Source organism: Sparus aurata, chromosome 8 (assembly GCF_900880675.1).
Source record: "Sparus aurata chromosome 8, fSpaAur1.1, whole genome shotgun sequence".
Classification (NCBI taxonomy): Eukaryota; Metazoa; Chordata; class Actinopteri; order Spariformes; family Sparidae; genus Sparus; species Sparus aurata.
This window is the reverse complement of record NC_044194.1, coordinates 5,275,321-5,298,852: the sequence shown is the minus strand read 5'-3', so window position 1 is coordinate 5,298,852 and position 23,532 is coordinate 5,275,321. Positions and strand designations below refer to the sequence as shown.

The window sequence follows — 23,532 nt, the reverse complement described above, 5'->3', positions numbered from 1 at the left end:
TTATTTCATCTTCTATATGCAGCTGATAGGAGCACCCTTCACTAAACAAACACCCTTCGTAAAAACGAATAGTTTTTTTGCTAATAGTTTTAAGCATCAGATCTTAACAGTATATACTCACTGTCAGAAAGCTGAGACTGTCGTGATTATTTTAAGCCCAAACACAAAAGAAAAAAGTTATTTCCAGATCCTGTAATAGCCTTCTAAACTCACCATGACAACATTAGAAAGAGCTCTCTACCGCAAGAAGCAAGAATGCCTACATACCTTCGGAGTGTTCCCTTTTTCCACAGCTTCAACATCATGTCGCAATTTTTTTTTTCATAGTTCGCCAAGAGTCCATAGAATGGGAATATCCATGTCATTTTACCCAAAACTAGCTACAAGTGTCAAACAAGCAAGAAACTCCAGGATCTTAGCTTTCATTTGAGACGAAGATTATGTTTCTAGGTAAAGGGGTTCTCAAGTTATAAGCCTTTGAATCTCAGTAGGCGCTCTTGGAAAAAAGGACCCAAGCAAAACGCACAGACATGCCTTTAGAAAAAAAATTGTGAATAATAATTTTTAGTCTTTTGACTTCAGATTTTGAGTGTAGCAAGCTGAGACCTGTGGCTATGTCCTAATTGTGTCTGCTGTGTCCATAGACATACCTGAGCCCTTATATCTTAGTCAGTTTATTGACATTTGAATTGGACGGAAACCCAAACCTGTGTTCCAACCTCTGTAACTCTGTGTCAGTGTATCATAGAATCACACTTACACTTTTAGAAAAAAAGGGTGTTACCTTTCCAGTGGTACCAAGCACATCCCTGAGTCTCAAACTATGTGGGAGCTGTCATGCTTTTAATTTCGGTATGTCGTTTTGGAAAAAGAACCTTAAAATGGCATTCACTAAGAGGACAGGAGACAACATCCCTCCGTCCCCGTCCCGGTGCTCGGTCAGAGGCAGGCTGCCGGAGAGACTCAGGCACAGCTGTGAGGAGGGAGGGACCCAAAGCTGAGTGACAACGCGGAAGGGGCTCGAGCGACCAATCAGGAGAAGGGCCGACTTTTTTGTGTTGCGGCAGCCAATCGGAACCCGCTCCGAATCTTTCATGAGTTTTTTTGGGAGAAAGAAAAGAAAAAGTAAAGTTTGTTTCGCCTCAAATGAAGCGTCAAACATCTGGATATCAGTCCAGAGTCAGGATAGGAGACAACAGAAATAGACAAACACACACACACACACACGCCTGAAAAGTTATCTGGACGTAATCATAAAATTTTATTTGCAAAAAACCAACAAATCAAAATAAAAGTACAATACATTCTTAAAACCTTTTCTCTACAAAACAATTTCACAGAAATTACCTTGGAATGTATATTCCTATTTTTCAATTTTATGTTTCTTATATATATAGTCTTATATTTAATGTGTTTCTTTTTGTTTTTCTTTAAATAGTCCCATGTCAGCGTTTAATGACGTTACAGTATAGACCTTTTTTTTTTTTTTTTTTTATTTCCTGTAGAGGCAAAGAAAAAAGGGTCTCGGAGGGCATTTTGACAATCATGTAGTCAATAACAGATCATTAACTCTCCGTCCAGCCTCGAGCCCTCCTGCCACTCCCCATCAGTGTGAGTACCATGTTGCATAAACAGAGGCGTCAGGAGCGCCGACCTCCAGACAAACTAACGAGTGGAGGTCGGGTCTCCTGCTGGACTGCAGCTGCCAGGTGAGTCTCCATCACACCTCCATGATTCCCCTCAGTAGTCATCAGTGCCACCGCCTCTGTTTGCCTCACCGATGGGGCAGCTGGCTCCTAAAGACCGCTCCTTCCTGCTTCTAAGGTAACAAGATAAACACACTGACACGTCTGTAATCCATCTAAAGAGAACCGTGTTTCCTTCTTTACAGTGTAAATCTGAATTTTACAGTGACGTTACAGCCTGCTGATAAATAACGGTGTGTTTCTGTCTGTCCCTGCCCTCTTCTGTCAGTCGCTTAGTTTAAAAACTGCCCGCAGCCAAACCCTGATAAAAGGCACACATTTGTGAAAACAGCCCATGCTTTGCCACATTGTGTCCGACACATGAACCGCTCTCTCCCTTCTGCTGGAGCTTTATACAAGCTTTGAAAAAAAAAAAAAAAAGAAGAAGAAGAGCGTTGATGTTTTTGATAGCTGAGCACTTCCCTGTCTCGGTGGTATTTCAACACGAGAGAGTTTTAATCCCTCAAATCCAGTATTTTGAAACGAAGCTGCGAAAATGCTTTTTTCTTTTTTTTTTAAAATAACAAACTGTGTGACAACATGAAATGAAAAAAAAATACAGGAAAAAAATGCTGTTGCCGTCCTCGGGTGCTTCCCTCCTGTTCAGAGTTTTATGTTCCAGTTGACAATGAGGTTAGAGATCCGGAGGGAGCGGGAGGATACCATCAGTCGAGTTAAAAAAGGTGTAAACTGTTGACAGATTCAGTGTTTTAGAACAGAAAATAGCACCCCGAATATGATAAGAGCATCCACACTCGGTCAGGACGAGTGAAAAAAAAAAAGCCACTTTTAAATAACTAACGGCACAAATGCTCCAGTTCAACCCCAGCAAATGAAATAAAATTAATCAAGTCATGACCGTTAAACAGCATTAACATGGGCAGAGTATGTAAAACCGATATTACAAAACAGCAGTAGAGTTATATATATAATGCTCCGATGGATACAAGTCAGCAGGAGATCGATGAGATGAAGGTAAAGGAGAAAAAAGAGGGAGAGAGAGAGGGACAGAAAGAGATAAAAAGAGGATGTATCTGTTTGAAAGATGGTTGATTTCTGATTGAAAACCTTTTTTTTGTCTTCGTTTCGTAACATCAGGAGAACGTCAAGCACCTCGGGCCGTACTGGTGAATGATATCCAACAGGTAGTAGTTGATGTATATTTAGTAAATCTCTCTCTACTTTGCGCTAACGACCGCCCCCATCTGGATCCGTCCGAACAACATGTCGACACACATTCTATTAGAGGCTCCCGACGCGGGGTGGGGGAGGGAGAGTGTTAGCAAAAAAAGATCTTAGGTTGTCTTCACGTCTCCTTGTTAGAAAAAAAAGGTGCTTCCTGTCACCACGAGCGGGCAACACACCCGCGTACACTTATATATATACACACACCCACGCACTCAGACAAACACACTCGCACACACACACACACGCGCACACAAAATCAGCTGCTTTCCAGTCTGTCTGAAAACATCGCGCCCAAAAAAAAAAAGGGACAGAGAGAAGGAGAACAAAAATAACTCTCTTCTCTCTGTACAGTAGTTCAGTCAGTGAGGCAAAGTGCTGACTCAGGTCTGTCCGCCCCGAAAAACGCCTCGCTTGCAAAAGTTCAGACTCCGTTTTCCTCATACAAACAAGCAAACAAGAAGGGGCCCCGGTGGCGAAACAGAGGCTTCCCTGAACGGAGCCAGTTTAAGAGAGGAAGAAAAAAAAAAAAAAAAAAGGCAGAGTTCAGGCAGTGAGCGAGCTCCTACAGGCCTCTCTCTCACACACAGTGGATCTGCAGGCAGGTTCAGAGTCCTCCGACCAGCAGGGGGCGGCGCTATCCCTTTGGAGTCTTCTTGTTCTGAGCGTTCCACATGCCTCGTTTGGAGTGGTAGTAGTGAAAGAAGTTCCTCAAACGGAGTCGTTCCACCTCCAAACCATTCTGCAGCACCCTGGGAGGAGAGAGAGGGAGAAACCACCGGGTTAGAACGGGGGTCTTTTTCACAACTGAGGCTGTCTTCCATAGTTCGATAAAAACTTTCTTCTTTTTATTAGAAGTTAGGCCAACTTACATCTCGGGGGGTAGACATGCACATATATTTTTTATTTAATGATTCAAGTTTTTAATGATCCATCTCTGAGTTGAGCGAGATGAGAGCATTGAGAGGCATTAAAAATATATCAAATAGTATATTAAATAGTCATTTATCCACCCTTATTATTTTGGGGGGTGAAGGTAGAAACCTGCACATCTGCATGACAGAAAAGCTCAAAAGGTAATTTAAAAAAATATCATTTTGTAAACTAAGCCTTTAACTTAAATTCACCTCCTAATTAAAACAAGTTTAGAGAGAAGAGACAGGAACTGGATATCGGTCTGGGACAAGGGTGTGGTGCTGTTTGTTTAATCAGCATAGAGAAATGACTTCATGTCTTTGGACCAGCATGCACTGCAGGGTTGGCTTGTTGCCGGGTTACCTGTCCAGCAGCTCCCAGTCCTCTCCACCCCACCGGTCTTTGAATTCCTCCGTGTTCATGCCTCCGATCTTATCAAAATCAGACTTATAGATTCCGAACAGACCGAAGCCGTTTACCTCCCAGTAACCTGCAGAAAAGAACAAAAAAAGGGGGGAGTTTGAAGGAGCTGTTGCACCACGTTGCATCAACGGTGGGTACAAAAGGGAAAATGTGATGCTTATACAGCACGAGCGTGTGCTTCTGACGCAAGCGTGTTTATTAGGCGTGTAAACTGAAAAGCTGCATATAGCGATTCAAATGATCTGTAACTGTCTGATGAGTGAAGCTGCGAACTTGCGAACTCTGTTAATATGAGTGTGATTATGCCTGTATGAGCGCAGCTGTGTGTCTGCATGTGTGTGTGTGTGTTACCATCAGGCTCGTGTGGCGAACTGCCGCAGCCGAGTCTCATGACGATGGGGGCGAACGCGAGGCGTCCCTCCACGCTGTGCTTCCTGATGCTCTCCAGGATGTTGAGAGGGAAGTGGATGTGCAGATCACACAGGAACACGATGCTGTGACTATCCTGCAGGAGCAAACACACACACGCATGTACACTTACATTACATATTTTAAAAAAACAGAAAAAACAATCTCTTAATCTTTCCCGTGTCTGAGTAAAGAGTGTGTGAATGTTCCGTTTGAGGAGTCTATGCATGAGCCGGAGCAGATTTGTGCGAACGCCAGCCGATGTTCACACTCGCCTAATATGGGGTTTTAAGGATTAAAGAAAAGGGAGAAGACTGGGCTCGGCTTCAGAGGCTCAGCTTCACTCTCAGAGCCTGCAGGTCATTCAGACATGAGTGACAGCCCTGTCATCCCACCATGACAGCACTGACACTCAACTGACGGATCAACGTCTGTCCAAATTCCCAGCCGCTCCACGCCCCCCTGTGGGTGGTTTTTGTGTGTGTGTGTGTGATAAAGAAGACAGCCAGAGAGTGGCATAAGGGCACACACACACACACACACAAATAACCTGTGAGAGGGAACGGATGTGACAGCTACGGCATACACACGACAGAAGAAATGCGGCGAACTGTCTAAGCGATTCCCCGTCGCCCACAGCTGGGCTCTGCGGGAGAGGACGGGAGGAAGCAGGAGGAGGCGTGGTGATGAGGGCGAGAGTCGCAGCCCTGTGACAGACCGGCCGAGCGGTGATGTATTCATTATGCATGAGTGTTCTTTCTGTCCGTCCATCAGCCAGTAAAGGTCGCCCGGCCAGTGTGAGCGGCTGACCTTCAATGAGCTGGCTTTTTCCCTGCCAGCTCACATATTGTCATCGTGTCTCTGTGTGTGTTTGTTGCTCTGACCTCGATAGTGTCCACTCCAATCTGCAGTCCTGCTGAGCGCTCAAAGTTCCCCTCTCTCCTGAGGTACTCATATCTGTTGGGCCAAAAATATACACACACATCACTTGGAAGCCTTTGAATTAAGTCATTCTGCATTCATGACTGTGTCTCACACACACACACACACACACACACACACCTTGGCACGCTGCTCTCTCTCAGCGCCTGCTCCACGTCCATGTCTTCACTCTCAAAGTCGACAATGATGATGCTGAAGTTGTCGTCCTTCGTCTGCCGATGAAGATTCTCCATGTCAGAGATGAACTGCTGTACCCAGCGAGCCTGGTTCTTCACTGATGGACGGTTAGGAACAAAGGGGGAAAGCAGACAGAAAGTTAGGAGAACAAAAAAACAAAAGAAAAAAAATCAAAGAGATTCTTCTTCTGAATTTTTCCTTTTCATGTCACAAGGAGTAGCATTGCATCATCGAGCGCCAGTCTGATTTCAGTTTGTTAAGGAGTGAAGCTGCTGTCAAACTATAAAACAAGCTTCCCACACTTGAGATTTAAAGCACTTAAGATACATAAATATTCACTGTCAGTAATGTAAATACCTTCATGATGCTGAGGACAGCTACTACTGATGGAACACTAGTTTGAGTGGGAGTACAGTCATTCAGTAGAGCAACATCAGTAAACATTGAGTGTTTTCTCCAACTAAATCTTAGCCGACAACACTTAGCCTGATGCTAAATGTTGTTCTGTTGATTCGATCCAGATAAGTGCAGTCTGGCAGCTGCATTGGCTCATTGATCCACTTGGACAGAGGACAATTAAAAGGGTGTGACTGCTGACCGATCAGGAGTAAAGCTGCTGTCAGCGTTATTTTCATATTAAAATAAGTGTTTAATAGCTCTGAATTCCAACAGTGATCACTGTGTGTCATAAAGGTTTCAGTCAGTAACCCACATCAGTAAAAAGAGACAAGACATTTGAAGGAATCCCTGCCCACTTTAAACCGATCCTGACAGAGAACTCTGTAAAGAGGCGGTCCTGTCTGCTCACAAATGGGCCGAGAGCACGATGATCCAGTTTACAGGCAACAGTTTAACAGGCACAGCTACCAACACAGCACTCACTGGTGACGGTTTAAACTACCAAACATGCCACGCAAGGAAAAAAACACAAGAAAAGAAAGAAGCAAAGAGAGCTGCCTCCAAAAAAGTGACTGGAACAGGAACCAGGAACTGTAATTTGTCAAGGTTAAAAAGTTTGTTTGCAAAGTATCTGAATCAGAGTCTGGTCTAGTTTTCTCTGGATGAGTAGAAAATAAAAGTTGAATAATGTGAGTTTAAAGCAACATTGTGTAGAAATTGGCGCCCCCTGAAGTTTCTGAGTGCAACATCACTGTCGTAAATACAGATCCCAGGTCTGTAACAATGCGTCGGAGGAAATGAAGGTGCTGACTGCAAACAAAACTCATTACATTACATCATTACAACATAACAATTCTGCATAATGTTGCTTTAATACTCTTCTTTTTGACTGACCTGGCACCACAAAGTGCACCATGACATCCTTCCTCCACTGCAGCATGACCGGCTGGCAGAGCAGAGGCTTAGCATACGCCGTGCTCCATGGGGTCGCTCCAGGCCGGGCGGGCGACCTGGTGGGGGGAGGGTGCGGTGGCGTGGCGAGGCTGGACGTGGCGGCGGACGGGGCCGAAGCCGGCGCTGATGCCGGGGCAGAGTCAGTGTTCTCCAGGCTTTCCTCTCCTTGCCTGCTGCGGTGGAGCAGCAGGTAAATGTATTCAGACAGACGCACCACGCTGCGGCCTCTCTCCATCAGCTCCAGCTCCACCAGGTATCGGTTCCCCCTCGCCGAGTCGCGCCGCTTCTCAACGTTGATGATTCGCAGCAAAGTGTAGATCCTGAGGCACAGGCAAGGAATAGAAAGGGTTAAGAAAATCCAGACAGGTTTTTCCATGACAGTGTGAACGAAAGGGAGAGGATGTTTTCTGGATTCATTATCTGTTAGTTTGCTGGCAGACCACTTCAAAAATATGGCTACTCATTATTTTTGGCGCGGTGAAGTCAGCATGCTGTGATGTGAGGGGAAAATGAAAACAGAGGAAAGTTAATGGTCATGCTGCTTCACACAAATAACATCATGGTTTGTAGGCGCTGCTGCAGAAAATGGTAATCAGCATTTAGAGGACTGCTAACATGGAGTCAGAGCACCAGGGCATGACCAATATGTTCCCACTGAAATGACTTCTTGTTTTACATAACGGTCAGCGTGAGAAGCCACATTTGAACTTACGAGGTTGCAAGAAAACACAAGCTCTCTTTTAGCCTCACATCAGTCTCACTCCCCTCCTTCCTCTTTATCCTTACCCTCCGTTGCGTTCGTTGAGTTTCTCCATGTACTGCGCCAGCACGTCCACCACCTCGCTCTCCGCCAGCTGGAGGTTGCCGGACACGTTGCAGCGCAGGTCGTTCCAGTCGGAGCGCAGCAGCTCAAAGTCCATCGGATTGACTGAGAAGGTCCTCTGCCAGTTGATGCTCTCCTCCGCCCAGCCCGGCCTGGCCTCCACCTCTTCGTAGCTATAGTCCGACATCTCTCCCTCCTCTGGTTCTGGCTCTGGATCAGGGTCGGGATTTGAGCGGTTAGTATCGCGGTCGAGGTCTGGTGGGTTGGGGTCTGGGTCTGGCTGCTGTTGGGACTCTGTGATCTCTGAAGTCCTGAGGTAAGAGGTGACCCGTGTTTGACCTTGGAGCGTGTGTTCTGTGGAGTTGGACCTTGGCAGGGTAACCGGAGGCACAGCGGGGTCTTGATGATGGGACCGTCGGGTTAATTTGTCTCCTTTGCTGAGCAGGTCGGCAGGAGTAGTCTTTAAAGCGTGGTGCTCTCCTTTCCTCTTGCTTTTCTCTGGTGGTCTCACGGCTCTGTTGGCAGACTTGTGCACACTTTCATTCTGTATGTTGACGCTTCCGTTGTGAGGATACATCTTTCCTTCTTTTGTAGGCGGGTTGGGCCAGAGTTGAGGGGCACTAACAAGACTTTTACCTCCTCTTGTGCCTCCCCCAGCGTGTCCTTTAGCGCCCAGGTTGACCAGCCTCGTGGTCTTCCCTGTTTGGTACAGAAACACCCCCGGGAACACCTCTCTAGGATGGCGAGACGCCCTCTCCTCCCTCCTCTCCCGTCGCTGCTCCCTCTCCCTCTCCCTGTCCCTCTCCCGCTCCTTGGCAGGTCGAGGCCTGGTGATGTAGATCTTGTTCTCCTCCCTCTTCTCCTTCTTGTTGCCAGCAGGCTTGTTGATGGGGTTGTTGCTATGGGCGGAGTTGCTGAGGATCTGCTTGGCTCGGCTCGCAAGGGCAGAGAGAGAAGACTTTTGAGGGAAGAGGAGCGAAGACTTGCTCAGTTTAGGCGGAGTCTCGGCTCCCTTCTCTCCTCCCCCTCCTTCTGCACCGCCACCGCCACCACCTGTTCCCACTCCTTTCCTGCCAGGGACCGCCGACTCTGGAGGCCCAGTGTGGATCCAAGACAAGGAGCGACCCCTGACCACGCTGTCCATGTCGGCCTGAAGCACCCTGGGCTGTGGCTCTTCAAGCCTCTCCCCGGCGTCCTGCCTCATGTTTCCTCTCGTATGATCTCTCCCCCAGTCTCTGTCCACATCCCTGACCATCTGTCCATCTCTTGGAGGAAAGTGTCTCCTTTCTCTGCGCCGTATGATACTGTCAACTGCTCCCTCCTCCTCCTCCTCGTCAGGGTCTTCCTCCTCCTCTTCCCCTTCCCTGCCAGCTGGTGTGGGCCCAGGCTTCGAGTGCTGGTGGGAGGGGTTGGAGGTGTGGCTGGTCTGGCTGGGATGAGAGGGCTTCTTGGGCGGCTGCGTGCCGACGATCTCCGCCTCGTCCTCCATATCTACGACCTCCTCTTCCTCGAGGAAATCTGGAGACACGAAGGAGACACGAGGTTGGAAGAACGAGCTCATGCGTGCGTGCGTGTGTGTGTGTTTGTTCGTTAATAGTTACCATCTGGGTTGGGGAAGAAGAACGGTCTGTCATCTTCCTCCTCATCCATCTTCATATATTTGTAGAAACCAAACCTGGCAGACGCACACAAACACACACACACGACCGCATGCATTAACAGAAGGCTGAGGTTTCAATGTGCCTGGCGGAATAATAAACTTAATCTCTCGGTGAGAGGTCGCATGAATCACTGCCATTAAATTCAGACTCGAAAAGTTATTCTGCATAATCAGTGTACTCGTTCACAACCCACGAGACAGAGACAAATGTTGCCCGAGCTCCCCGAAGAGATAAAAGCAATATTGCCCTTACTTCTCCAAGTAGATGGGGGACTCTCTGTAGAAACACTTGTTCTCCCGCTCCATGTGGGTGAGGCGCGTGAAGTCGTTGGGGTAAACGAAGGAGAGATACACCTGGAGAAAGGTTAAACGTCAATCAAAGATGCAACAGACGACGAGGTTCGTCTTCAATTAGCTTCACTTCAACTGCACGATGCTGGATGTTCTCGTGGTTCTTCTCGTGGACTTTTTGTTTTAATGACATCAAGATCAGTGTGTTGGTGCATTTATTTGTTTTGTCTGTAAATTCGGCTTTCTGCCGTGGTACAACAATCACATTGTTCATATTGTTTTCATAATATTGTTTTCAATTCTCTATTTATGCTTCTCGACTTGCAGTGCTCGCTTTCATCTTTCTTTCTATTCTCTAGCACTATTATTGTTATGCACCAATATACCGAGGCAGAGTCTGTGTGTGTGTGTGTGTGTGTGTGTGTGTGTTTGTGTATAAAACTGACTCGAGGCAATGAAACTCGATAATGATTCTCACTTCCAGCTTATCGCTTGTGTTTGCAGCTGCAGTAACGCGTGGCGTCCTGAAGGGGGGAGCAGCGCTCAACACTCACTGCTTCCTGCTTCCTTTGTGCGTTTTGAAGGGAGGGATGAGGAGCTAATGTTCAGATCAGCAGTGACTTAGCTTCTGTGTTATTATGTCTTCTTTCTGGTTGACTCTGCAGAACTCTCAGTGACACTTTCTGTTCATGTCACGTGCACAATAATTTATAAGGCTTGAACAACTCTGTATAAATCTTGATATTCATGCATGACAACTTATAACAAGGCTTGTAAAGTTTTGTAAGCTGTGGACAAAATGTGTTACGTTAAGCTCCCTACTTCACACACTAACTGTAACTGTCTTTTTAATAATGCTATTTCAAACGTTAGGCTGGAGATCTAATTCACCTGATGGGCCACAAACTAAAGAGAACGACAGCTTGAGTTTAACACAAACTAACAATCGGTCCGAGATGTTGCTGTTGTGTAGATATCAAAGACGCCAACAGATCAACACGGTACTAGAACTGAGCACAGCAGAAACGTCGGACAGGTCGAACCAACGTGTTTAACTAGATATCTTTACAAGGAGGACAACAGAAATAAACAAGTTCGACGGTTTCACATCTCAACAATGCAAATCAATCGCCAGCATTCTTCTTCCTCCAGTCCCGAGTCTTCAGCCAGCTTTCAAGACACACAGAGAACTGCTCCAATATATTACAGCAGATTATAAATTCTACATAAAAATCACGAGAAACCTCCTTTCAAACTATTAAAATGGATTATTTATCATGCCACGGTTCTGTTAGGCCTCTAAAACAACTAAACGCTTGATAGTTTTAAAGAGTTTTCTTGTGATTTAAAAGTCTTCCTGTATCTTTATCTAAAGAGCCCCTATAATAAACTGAGCTCGCTCCTTTTTTAATCATAAATCTAATGCAATAACATCGCTCCGCAAATCTCACGTGACTTTTGTGAGCTTTAAGTAAAGTGACAGCTGCGTGAGGCTATTAGCAACTGTATGATACAATAACACGATAATAATTAGGACTATGATCAGTGACTGTGATACAAAAATAAAGCACAGTGAATATCAAAGCCCTGATGATTCCTTTATTCTTCAAAAAACACACAACCGCACAGTTTAATCGAATCAGACAGAGCATCATAAGCCCGTTAAGTGCAGTTTATTGTCTGATCAGTGTGTTTATAATGCATTATAGATACGACCTTCGTAGAAAGTGTTACTAATCTCACTCTCACACACACATAAGCATCATCACACACCCTCAGTGGATGTTTTTTTTTTGCGATCCAGCGGGAAGGTGATGTTAAAGGTGACTTACAAACTGCAGGCCCTGGTATCTGGCGATGGGAAAGTCTTTGACTACGTATGTTGGAGAGTAGAGGCACGCCGGAAGAACGTTTTCCAGTCGGGAGGGGTCGATCATAGGAGCTGAGGGAAGGAGGAGACGGAGAAAATAAATATTTGAGGTCGGGTACGAACAAATACGAGAGTTCAGCTTTAAATAAACACGGGAGTCTGAAAGCTGGGAGATGATCGGGCCAAGAGGGAAACCCAGGAAGATAATATGGAATATGGAGCCCAGACAGCCAGCTAGAAACGACACGTCTGAATGCAGCTAAAGTGACAACCTGAGTCAGACGGTCAATCAGTCAGTCAGAGAAAATGATAGCAGGGTAGCAGAGATGAGGACAGGAAAAGGGGACAGTCTGGAAATGATGACTGGCAGATTTACTGCTGTAGAAGGTGTCCCTGGGGTCCGGCTTCAGCATATCCGCTCCGTGCTGCACGCTGCCGCCTCCCTCCAGACTCTGAGGCGGAGACACCTCCGGGAGACGGATGTGACTGGCCAAGGTCTGGGGTACGTGATCCACGCTGTTCATCTTCAGATTGGACTCGTCTGAAAAAAACAAACAAAAAAAAACACAGGCATGGTTGTAAGAGAGTGAGGCGGAGGAAATGGATCATTATTAGATTCCCTGTTTTTATTATCTTAATAACAGACACATCTGAGGTTAGGAAGCGGAACATTAATGCACATTATTTCTTGCCGGGGCCCTCGTAAATCTTTTTACCGTCCGTGCAGAGGTGAAGAATGAGGGGACAGAAAAAGAGAGGCAGAGGGGAAGGAAACAAAGGAAGAGGAGGAAGAGGAGGAGAGCAAGAGGCAGAAGCTGAAGGTAAGAGGATGAGAACAAAAAGTCGGACGAAAACAAAAACAGAGCAGAGCCGAGTCATAATTATACCGATCGATAGCAGGGAGGGAGGAGAGAGCACGTGTGATTAATGGCATGTCAGGAGCCGAGGCCTGATGGGAGAAATGCTTTATAATTAACAGGGTGGTCAGCATCATTTTTATACCCAGGAGGGGTGGAGCGCTCAGATCTGGTGTGTGTGTTGTTGTGTGTGTCTGTGTGCAAAGACCACGCCAAGAGAGAGCGACTCCCTCTCTTTCAAAGAACAAGACATCTGTTGATCACAAAGACTTCTGGGGGCGTCACGATTTTCATATCAAATTGAAAATGGAGCAAAATCAGCCAATTCAAACCAATTTGGACAGCCAAGTGCAGGATTGAAACAGAGTGCTAAATGGTGTTCTGTCTGAAATCTATGTCGCCTCGTACGGCAAAGGATATGTCATGGTGCGTTCAAGTGCACCTCATAAAAATTGTAAACGACAGTTGTTAGGGCAGAAAGTCTAATGCTGAGTCTCAATTCAGGGTCTGCATCCTTCGGAGGAGCATTTCAAGGCCAATAACGTCACAACGCAGCATGAAGGCTCCTCCACATGCTCCTTCTTTTCCCTGTTTTTGGAGGATGCAGCGCTACGATCCTTGGTGGCCTCACATATCCCAAGATTCTTTGCGCGCCCGAAAAAGAAGAAAGAAAGAGAGAAAATGGCGACATCGCGCGGCGTAGATCGTCACTTTCGCGGGCCTGGGCGGCAGAAATCATGACGTAAGGCCAAAACATCTGCAGACGCAACCAGGAAATGCTACAAAGGCTAGACCGTCCCATTTAACAACAGCTGACGAGGTTAACAAGGTCTCTCCGAAGGACTCGCCCTCTAAGACCTCAAAGGTCGAGTCCCTCAGAGGAGGCAGACCCTGAACTGAGACACAGCTAGCGTCTACTTTTAGCAGAGCTGTCGGTGCTGAAAAGAAATTAAAATAGATAATTAAATAGTTTTGTGACCTTAAAATCAAAAGTGAAATTGAATCATGCATTTAAGGAATCGTGACTAATTATCTTCTACTACAAATCCTCAAAACAAGCAAACAAACAAAACAATTTAACTCTCCTTCTCTTTTCTTTTATTAATTTCTAGCATGTTGCACCGATGTAGCTTGATTACAATAAAGTATGGCACTATTTCGGTTTGCAACAGATACAGAGGCCTCGTCCATGCTGTTGATTGAATTTCCTGTTCTCTGTAGTAAATGTCAAAGTGTGTGTGTGTGTGTGTGTGTGTGTGTGTGTGTGTGTGTGTGATGGTGTAAAATTCATTAACAGCCACCATCTGGGTTGCCCTTTGATGTGGATTCTCACTGATTGTGATCACACCAATGAAGAGCTGTATTTATCTTGAAGTCATGAGAAGAAGAAAAAAAAACAACACTTTGGACGTGAAGTGAACGCCCTGCAAATGAAAATGTTTTTCGATGCACTCGGGGGAATTATCACATCATAAATTATCATCATGTTTGTTTAAAAATCAAAAGTCAGAAAACATCCCACAGAACAAATTCACTCTCCAGGTTTGGCGAAGTCTTTCCTGGTTTTCCAGAGACAGACTGAGAAGTTATTTCTCTCATCTTTACACGAGCATACATGTTTCAGTATTTGAACCCTTTGACCCTGGTTTCCTGCTCTGCCACCCATCTCTGCGCCTCTGGCTACAGATCTGAGAGAGCCGAGTTGCTGAGAGCGTGACAGGCAGGGAGGAGTAGGGATGGATGGGTGGAGGGAGACAGATGAGGAGATGGTAACGCTTCAATCCAAGAACGTGACCTCATATACGGCAAGAGAGGGCCTCCTTCTTTCCTTGACGTAGCCGTTCATAATCAAGAAGGCATACGTCGCGCAGAAAAAAACCCGCGGCAGCTCGGCCCAAAAATGACAACACATCATTTTCTGTGCAGCCGGCATTTTCCCTTGTTAACGATACCGTGACGCGCTGCTATTCTGGGAGCTTACTGAGGTTAGACATCTACTCAGGAGGCTCGTGCTCTTATCTCTGCTACAAATGGCTCCTATGGAGAAGAAAATAGAGCAACTATTAGATCTTGTATCTTCTCTTTTCCTCACACGGATATAGACATGCTGTGCTGTCAAAGCCACAATCTGCAGCCGCTAAGAAAAAAAACAATAACACGAGGGGGAAAATGTCGATCGCGAGTTTGTCTGAGGGACAAGCGAGAAGCACGCCTCGGTTCAAATAAGGCTGATTCTGTGACATTAAACCGCTGATCGATACAAGGCCAGACTAATGAAGCTGTTTTTTTATAGCATCATTTCCTCCCTCTATTTGGCGAGCTCTTATCTAAGCAGAACGGCTAGAAACAGGAAAGGGAAAGAAAGTTTAACGTTCATCTTGAATGCCATCATGACATTTATTATGTTTTCAAGATGACAAGATGACAGAGAAAGCTTTCTGTGCAACGTATCATCAGGCGGGAGCGGCACTTACCTGTGTACAGGGAGATGTAGGCTGAGTCGATCACTTCGTACTTCAGACCAGGGAGGAACGGACGCCACTGCGAGCGAAAAGAAGGAGAAGACTTTAAATGCCGACATGTAGGAAGTGTGAGGTGAGCAGAAGTCGTCCATCACTGTTTGCGGATTCAACTGTGACACTCTTTGTGTTATCGATCCGAGCAGCATCGCAGGATCGATGGGATGCTGGGGGTTTTTGTATAAACACACTTAACCAGAGGAAGAGAAGAGGAAACAGGGGAGGGGGAATGTGTGGCGCATGGACAGACAGCGAGACATGTGAGGAAGGAAGGGGGGAAATCAGCAGAACATTTTTTCTTTTTTTTTTTTAGAAAACAGACTGCGAGCCGAGCGAGAAAGAGAGCCGCGGGATCTGTAACGGGGAGGTGTAAACAGGAAGATCCACTAATGACCTGAAAACAGACACAAGGATGGAGAGAGGTATAAAGAGAGCGGGGAGAGGGAGAAGCTACAATTCTTTTAAATAGATTTCACAATTACCACGTCACTTCTGGTTACCGCGGATATAATCGCAGGAGACAGGTCATTTTCCAGCCCTCGGGGTGGAGAATACAAATATAAACAGCCTCCTCGGGCTCATGCAAATGCCTCCACATGTGTATGCACAACACACATGCTCACATTCACTGTGTTAAGATTCTGTCGCAATCTGCGTTTCGTCATCCGCTGATTGCGACACCGATTGCCGATATGCAAAACCACCCAACGCAGGCAAATGTTCTGATATCATATCTGTATTGTATGCTACGCCTTCACACACGTTAACACAGACGCGCACGCAGCCAAACAAGTGCACGTACGAAAGGAACAACAAACAAGGACACAGTGCGACATCCTGCTGAGCGGCAGCGGAGGGCGGCTCAGCGGGCCACCCAAGGCTTCAGCGTTGTGTCATTACCGCGCGGTGATTGTACTCAAGGTCATGTCAGCAGGCTGTCACAGCCCGACTAAAGGACGGACATAAAAGTGGAGGCCACATGTGAGCTGTAACTTCAGAAGTTTAGTTCCTCCCCTGGCCTCATAGATCCTCTGACTAATTCCTCAAAAGGAGAGAATGACTGGGCGTGTATTTAAAAAAGCGTTTGCATGGTTTGCACCTTGAATGTACACACAGTATTCGTTGTGTGTGTGTGAATGCGGGTGTGTGTACTCTGTGTTTATGGGCGCGTCCGCTGTGAAATAGCGTTGACAGGAAGCAGCGGGGAGACGCGGAGGCCTGCTCGCTGGCCCCACAAGTTCACCGGAGAGGAAAGAAAATCAATATCCGAGGGGGGAAATAATAAAAAGTACCAATCGCAGAGCAAAATGGCAACGGGCGGCCGGCAGGGTTGTTTCATCACGTTTCATCATGCGCCCGACCACCCGGTGACATACGAGCTTTTCATATTGTTTTCATTCAGCTGGCCAAAAAAGCGGGAGTCGCTCTGATGCCCAGCTGGAGCGACACACATGCAGTATTTTCAGTAGCAAACACAGGTAGTCTGCCTCCGCTTCCATCACGCACAGGTTGTTTTTCTCCTCCCTCAATGATTAGGGGCTTTACTGCCTCCGAGAGAGCTCACTGCTAGCTGCTGCTAGCTGCTGCTGCTGCTGTGTTTGTTTGTTCCCTTCAATTCAATTGGCGGCTCCGAAGCCTCGGGCACTATTGATATGAAGCTGTTTTGTTAGTGTGACACATAAGAGGTGCAGACGTAATGAAACCGACTGACCTTTTCCCCGTTTACGTGAAAAGAAAAAAAATCAATTCAGATTTGAGCTCCCAATAAGATTAACAGTAAGTAAACACTTCCATTTAGTGCTGCCACACGCCTGAGTTTTCAAGGGAATATATAATTGTTTGTCGGCGGCATCTAATTGCTCTTATTGGAATATCAAGGCCTTCCAATACACGATCTCCTAATAAATGATGAGTGGATACCGCGGGGGCAGAGAGGAGGAAAAAAGATGTGTCCTTGAAGCCTTTGTCCAACATTCGACTGGACAAAGGCTGTCCAGCTGTTGTCCATTTGTTGAGAAAGGTTTACTGAGTGCTCTCTATCTTTGTTCCTCTCTCTTTCACTGTGTGTTCCTCACACACACCTGGCTTTGAGCCCAAATTGGTGGAGTGGTAAACAGAGAGAAGTCAGTGGCAGAGTGGAAAGCGGAACAAGACAGATGTTAACAAGCCTGACAACAGGTGTCTGAGGGATAAAGGCAGGAAGAGGTCGGGATTACAATGTTTTGTTTTTTTTTTTCCTTCATTTCACTTTTATTCATACAGGGCAGGTTGGGTGAACTCGTACAGCCAATCTAGAACAGCAACCTCTTTACAGTCACGGTGATTTATTTTAGAGCAGGACCAGCTGGATAATGTCTGACAGCAATCAAGGTCACTGTGGGATGAGTCACGTTTGAAGGCCGTGACAGGTGACTTTGGCTATTCAGCCGCCATTGTGGTCCGAAAGCACATGTCCCTTCACACCATGACAAAGTGAAAATAGTCCTCAACAAATTCATCACTAACTCATCTTACTTTTTACATTTTTAAATTACCTTTCTGTTAAAATGAAAACTTCGTCTTCAGCTGCAGTGAATGAGGTTGAGCAACCAAATGTAACTTGACTGACTGATTTATTGATTGATTGATGATCCATGCTGAGCTGTGACCAGTGATGTGCACAAGGGGGGGGGGCCAAATTGTTGGAAAACGCGCACTTAAGTGTCATCCTGGGAGCCAAAACGTGCGCTAAAGTGCCTTCTTGGGAGCCAAAACGTGCGCTAAAGTGCCCTCTTGGGAGCCAAAACACGTGCTAAATTGCCCAAACACGCGCTGAAGTGCCCTCTTGGGAGCCAAAACACGCTAAAGTGCCCTCCTTGGAGCCAAAACACGCCCTAAAGTGCCCTCTTTGGAGCCAAAAGACGTGCTAAAGTGCCCTCTTGGGAGCCAAAAGACGTGCTAAAGTGCCCTCTTGGGAGCCAAAACGTGCCCTTCTTTTCGCCCCTGCCCATCAAAAAGTCTGGCTGTGACATAAAGGATCTTAAGAAATGAGCTGAGGTCAGACAGATAGAGATAGCAGAGTGTTCACTTTAATCTCAGGAAGGCTTATTTGTTTGGTACCTTTGCGTCCTTTGTTAACTATTCAGAGTCATGATTTATTTAAAGGGAGCTGATGGAGAAAATGGAAAAAAAAAAGACAAGGACACACAAGAGAGTGAGAGAAAACTTTTTCCACATCCCCCCAAAACGCTTTGGGGCTTGGAGTTGAGAGTGTTGCAGAGTTTGCCAGAGTTCTCCCACCTTTGTTTCGTTGCCACCTTTGGTTGAAAAATCCAACAAAACCCGGCAAAACTGTTGTTTCTTAAAACAAGCAGCTGCTTCGATGCACTTTTATGAAGTGTATGCAGGTCACGCGCTGCACCGCGTGGAGGCGGCGGGGCAACGACATTCACAATTTGTGCAAGATCAAGGTAATCAGTTACTTGCCGTTATTATTGGGGCCAACAAATGTGTCTTTGTAATTAAAGCTGGTTTAGCTTGAGAGGTAAATAGGTGCACAGACTCCATCCGCTCCAGTGTCAAAACAATTTTACAAACAACACAACCGTGATGTATATCTGTGAGCGCGGCAGTTAGGAGAGTTCACATTCAGTCCACTTAATATCGAGACCACTACTTCACAGCCAAGGTACAAAACAATCACAGGATACAAATAGAGTGGAAGTTGTTACTGAGGTGAGGGAAATGGACACAGCTCTCACTATTGCCAGGAGAATTAATAATAAGTTTTCCTTCCCCCAACATTCACTGTGCGATCACTAATTTTGGGTTTGAAGGGAAGGCAGAATAAATTCTCCTGTTGGCTTTTCTTTGTGCGTCTGTTGCCAGACAACTGTTGGGCCATAGAAACTGTGACCTCATTGATAATGACGCGTTGCTAACAAGCCAAGAATTACGTCTCGTAGTTTAAGTGCAAAGAATGCAAAGTGACAGCTAACAAGCTAATGAGAGCTCACATTTATAACCTTTAATTGTTGGCGTCTTTGTCTCAGCAGCATGATGTGAGCAGCAGCCACCGTGGCTAATGTTTCCCCCCTTACTGTACCTCGGAACAGTTTAAAAAAGCAATGCATCTGCCTTAATTAATCAATGATTTAATGCACCATGTAGCAGGCGCGCTAAGTGACCCAAATCCAATTGGCTGAGTGCTTAACATACATGGATCCTGCAGCAGTGACTCCTGCCTTCACAGAGGAGCCACTGCTGTTTCTGACAGGTCCACAGTGTTACAGGTGGGACTGCAGAGCCTATTTCAGCTCACAAATGTTGGTTGTAGTGGGTCCAGAGAGGCTGAGTGGACTGGTTAAGGGTGCAACAGAGCAATAAATAGAATCCAGTGTGTCCTGGATTTGTTTTAATTTGTGTTTTTGCGGCTGCAGCTGCTGCAGAGTTTACATCTTCAAGCTGTCTGCTTCGGTAATGTTTCACTCTGCTGAGAACGACATTGGAAGAGACAGCTTATTTACTTTTCTGCAGCTCGAGTTGGCTTGTTGCATCTGTCGTGATGTATATACTTACTTATTGGATTATTATTATGTATTATAGTAAGGAATGTGAGTTAGCTGCATGCACAAGCTGCAACATGACGTCTGAAGGGACGAATTGTTTGTTGGGACTTAAGGACCTGCAGTTGTTCTTTAACTTTTTTTGTGACTTTTTTTGTTCATCATCTGCTTTTCATGTGACATCTTTTACTTTTGATTTTTATTCAACTACTTTAACTTGAGTAATATTTCTTTGAAGCCGCAGTACACTATTCTAGCACTCTTTTCATCCCAGGCTGTGAAAATTAAATCAGTTTTTTTGGTTGTTTTTTACTGAACAATCAGCACAAAGTAATAATATTTTACCACAAAATGCTTTTGTCAGATATAGACGTTTATTCAACTCAGTGTTTGGGACCGATATTTTAAATAAAGATACATTTGTTTCCTGAAGAAAGGGACAAAATATGGGAGCTGACAGGCGGTGACAAGAAAATGGAAAGCAAGAGAAGCTTATGACAGCTTTGGTGGGAAGAGAAACAAAAAAAATGTTCCCGTTGGCAGGAATGGAAAGTGTGCAGCGTGGAGCCACGGTGCTGCCCACTGACAGCCGGCTGGCAGCGGAGCATCAAGGAGAGACTTCTGACAGGCTCTGAAGAGACTCCTCCCCAAAACCAAGCGCCGTATACACAAAAGACCGTTCGTGTTTTGATGCCTCGCTGATACTGTTGTAGAGACTTCATACAACGAAAGTTGACAAGGAGGCAGACGGCGAAGACGAGCCCCAAAAAAAAAAGCACCTGACCAAAAAGAAAGAAAAAATAACCAAACACAACAACGAGGAAACAAGGACATAAAGCTCCTGACTGATTATGCTCTTATTTAAATTGACAACCAAACAGAAATAAACTGTTACATGCTAGAGGATAAATGCCGGTCTCCATTCGCTGTCACACTGACATGAAAACAGTGGCTTGTTTTTCATGTCATATCATGTCTCGCCCGGGGACCGAGGAACAATATTCAGAGGAAGATGAGGAGGTGGATACGGAGACGGGGTGTTTGATTTTTCTGTGTTGAATTATACATTAGCCAAAGCTTCCCAGTCCAGACATTTCAGAAAGACAAATGAGCCCAATATCCATAGCAATTACTGGCGCGTTGTAGTCGGCGCGTCTACAGCGATGCCCTCTGTGCTCCGAGGCGCAACCGGTTAGTCACACTAACACTCTCACTAGATCCAAATCAAGTCAAACTGGTGACAGGGTGTCTGCGCACACCTCCTAAAATCCCTTTGCGCTTTTATTCTGAGGCCACATGAATCAAAAAAAACTTATGACAAGGACACGCAGGTACTACCGTCGACATAATGCCTACTGGAAAAAAAGAGAGACCGCGGAGGATAACAAACCTGACCTGAATACAAATACAGATAAATCAGAGGCAACAAACTTGGTGATTTTAGAGTGAGCGTGACGGAAGCAGAGCCGACAGAACATGTGAAAATTGATTTTATACGATAGAATTAACGCTGCGGATGCCAGATTAAAAAGATTTCGATGATGAAATGCATTCGCGGGATACTTTCAGCATGACCCGCTTCTGCTAACGCCAGCGTGCCTGCATGTTTTCACCCCGTAAACTCAAACTGCTTGAAAACTTATGGAACTGAAATATGAATCCCAAAAGTTCAACGAGCGTGGAAACCACTCTGGTTGTAGCCACGAGCTAAAGGCTATTAAAGCTGAACCGACTACTTTTTCATAGATAACACCCAGCTTCTCTGGTCTATAGCCGCACCCCGTAAGACAGGATAAGAGATACATGAATGTAAGCAAGTGACAGTCAACACGACGAGGACACAATGGTTGTGGGTGCAGGGAAACTACGTAGCTTTCCCCTTTTTTTTTATGTTAAACTGGTATGTCATGTGTGGGCCGGTGCTCTTTGGGAAGTGTCTGATCAAATCTGCATGATGACAAGAAAAAAGCGCCGGCATGAAAGGCAGACAGAGAGATACGAACATCAGCTCCAAATCCCTGCGGGGCTCCAAGTGTGTTCAGCCAGTGGTTTCACCAACACGAGCAACATGAATGAGAATAATATCCAGTTATGTGATGAGATCTTCGCGATTATGATGAGAAGCGATTTCCCATTGAGGATTCGTGTCCGTGTCTTGCACTGTTAATTAACCTCACGCAGCGTGGTGGGGGGGAGAGCCGGGGCGATGACACGACCGGCACTGATGCTGCCCTCTACAGGTTGAGAGGGAACGTGGCAGGAAAAAGTTTCTCCGGTTTGAGAGACGGCACTCATTTGCTACAACAATCATACAGACATTCAAATAAAAACAAAACAATATTGGTGATGACACGAACAAGTTATAGAATACCAACACGTGACATTAAGACATAGTTCGCCTGTTAAACCATCTTAACTTTTCATTCAGATTAAAAAGAGGTTGCCAGATCTTCTGAAACACTCCCTCCAAATGTGGGGGCTTTATCAGATCTTTATCTGAGAATTACAGTGGGGTGGCTGTAGCTCAGAAGGTAGAGCGGGTCGTCTAGTAATCGGAAGGTCGCTGGTTCATATCCCGGCTAGCTGCATGTTGAAGTGTCTTTGAGCAAGATACTGAACCCCAGATTGCTCCTGATGAGCAGTTGGCACCTTGCATGGACAAATCTTTGGACAAATGGATACTAAATGCCCTAAAAATGTCAAATGTAGTGGTAAGTTTCCAGCTAGCATTGTGGATAGAACCTTTGTACCTGTTCATCAACCCACCTGGCCCCCCAAAAATTGCAAGAAAACAGCACCAAAGTGTAATGTGGGATCTTAAAACATCCCAAAAGTAACTTATAGAGGGAGAAACGCAAACATTTGTATGGTAATGATGAAGAAATAACACAAAAGTGAGCTGAAGAAGTTCAAAGCGGAAAGAAAAACACATTACGGAGTGAGAAACCCTGAACTGAAAAAAAAAAAACAGACTTCGTATGTCTGAGAGCTGCTGAACTACATCCGCACCTTAAGGTGTTGAAGTGGTAAAAAAAAAACATCTGAATTATTCCGAGTAATACGACACACACAACATACTTTAACAGCTGGCTCGAGGTCGCACGGAGCACTACTGATTTACATCGTGGAGGGACGGCGTGAAGCAGATGTGCAGAGGCCTCTGTGTGTTTGTGTGTGTTTGCATGCGTGTGTGTGTGTGTGTGTGTGTGTGTGTGGTGAAGTCTGCAGGGTTGCGGTGGATGGAAGGGGTGTGAGTCAGAGTGTGTATTAATTGGTGGGCAGTTTGAAGCTTGGCCTGGCAGGAGTGATAAAACAGGGTCATTAAAACCATGCATTTAAATCCCACACCCCTGGCTCTCCATAAACTTGCCATTGCTAATTAAGGCGTGACTTTCTTCTCCTCTTTCCCTTCACTCCCTTCTCCTCTCAATCACGCTGTTTAATAGCCAACTCTCGCCTCTTTTTTTTTCTCTCGCTCCGTCACGTGGGCCAGCAGGAGACGTTTTCCATTAGACCAATGTGGGAAAAGGTCCTGTGTTTCACCGACCGACGTCCAGATGACATTTAAGGGAAAGTTAATGAAACGGCCGCTCACTGAGCCTCCTTTCACCCGCTGTAATCCATTTAAAAAAAAAAAAGCAGTCATCACTCTAAAGAGAGTTTATTTGGAGTTAATTGAAGAAAAGAAACCACTGAGGTAGAGCGTAGTAATGGAAAGGTTCAGTCAGAGTGCAGGTTTAGTGACTTGCCTACGCGTCCTAACGACTCGACAATCTCCTCATTCACCGGCCTACGGTTTGTTTCCATCCCCTCGGGGAAG

General features: G+C 45.7%; 1 protein-coding gene across 2 annotated transcripts in view; it reads right to left on the bottom strand.

Moving 5' to 3' along the window:
* Nucleotides 1-1,237: 1,237 nt before the first annotated feature.
* Nucleotides 1,238-23,532, bottom strand: part of b4galnt4a (beta-1,4-N-acetyl-galactosaminyl transferase 4a) — a 147,073-nt gene continuing 124,778 nt past the window's right edge. For both annotated transcript variants that reach the window (XM_030425349.1, XM_030425350.1), the window contains exons 9-20: nucleotides 15,124-15,190; nucleotides 12,169-12,333; nucleotides 11,755-11,864; nucleotides 9,885-9,985; nucleotides 9,573-9,646; nucleotides 7,935-9,489; nucleotides 7,089-7,468; nucleotides 5,739-5,892; nucleotides 5,561-5,633; nucleotides 4,620-4,773; nucleotides 4,209-4,335; nucleotides 1,238-3,682 (exon numbers count right to left, since the gene is read on the bottom strand). In XM_030425349.1, coding sequence (XP_030281209.1) covers nucleotides 3,568-3,682; nucleotides 4,209-4,335; nucleotides 4,620-4,773; nucleotides 5,561-5,633; nucleotides 5,739-5,892; nucleotides 7,089-7,468; nucleotides 7,935-9,489; nucleotides 9,573-9,646; nucleotides 9,885-9,985; nucleotides 11,755-11,864; nucleotides 12,169-12,333; nucleotides 15,124-15,190 — 3,075 coding nt within the window. In that variant the 3' untranslated portion in view covers nucleotides 1,238-3,567. The remainder of the gene's footprint in view (nucleotides 3,683-4,208; nucleotides 4,336-4,619; nucleotides 4,774-5,560; nucleotides 5,634-5,738; nucleotides 5,893-7,088; nucleotides 7,469-7,934; nucleotides 9,490-9,572; nucleotides 9,647-9,884; nucleotides 9,986-11,754; nucleotides 11,865-12,168; nucleotides 12,334-15,123; nucleotides 15,191-23,532) is intronic.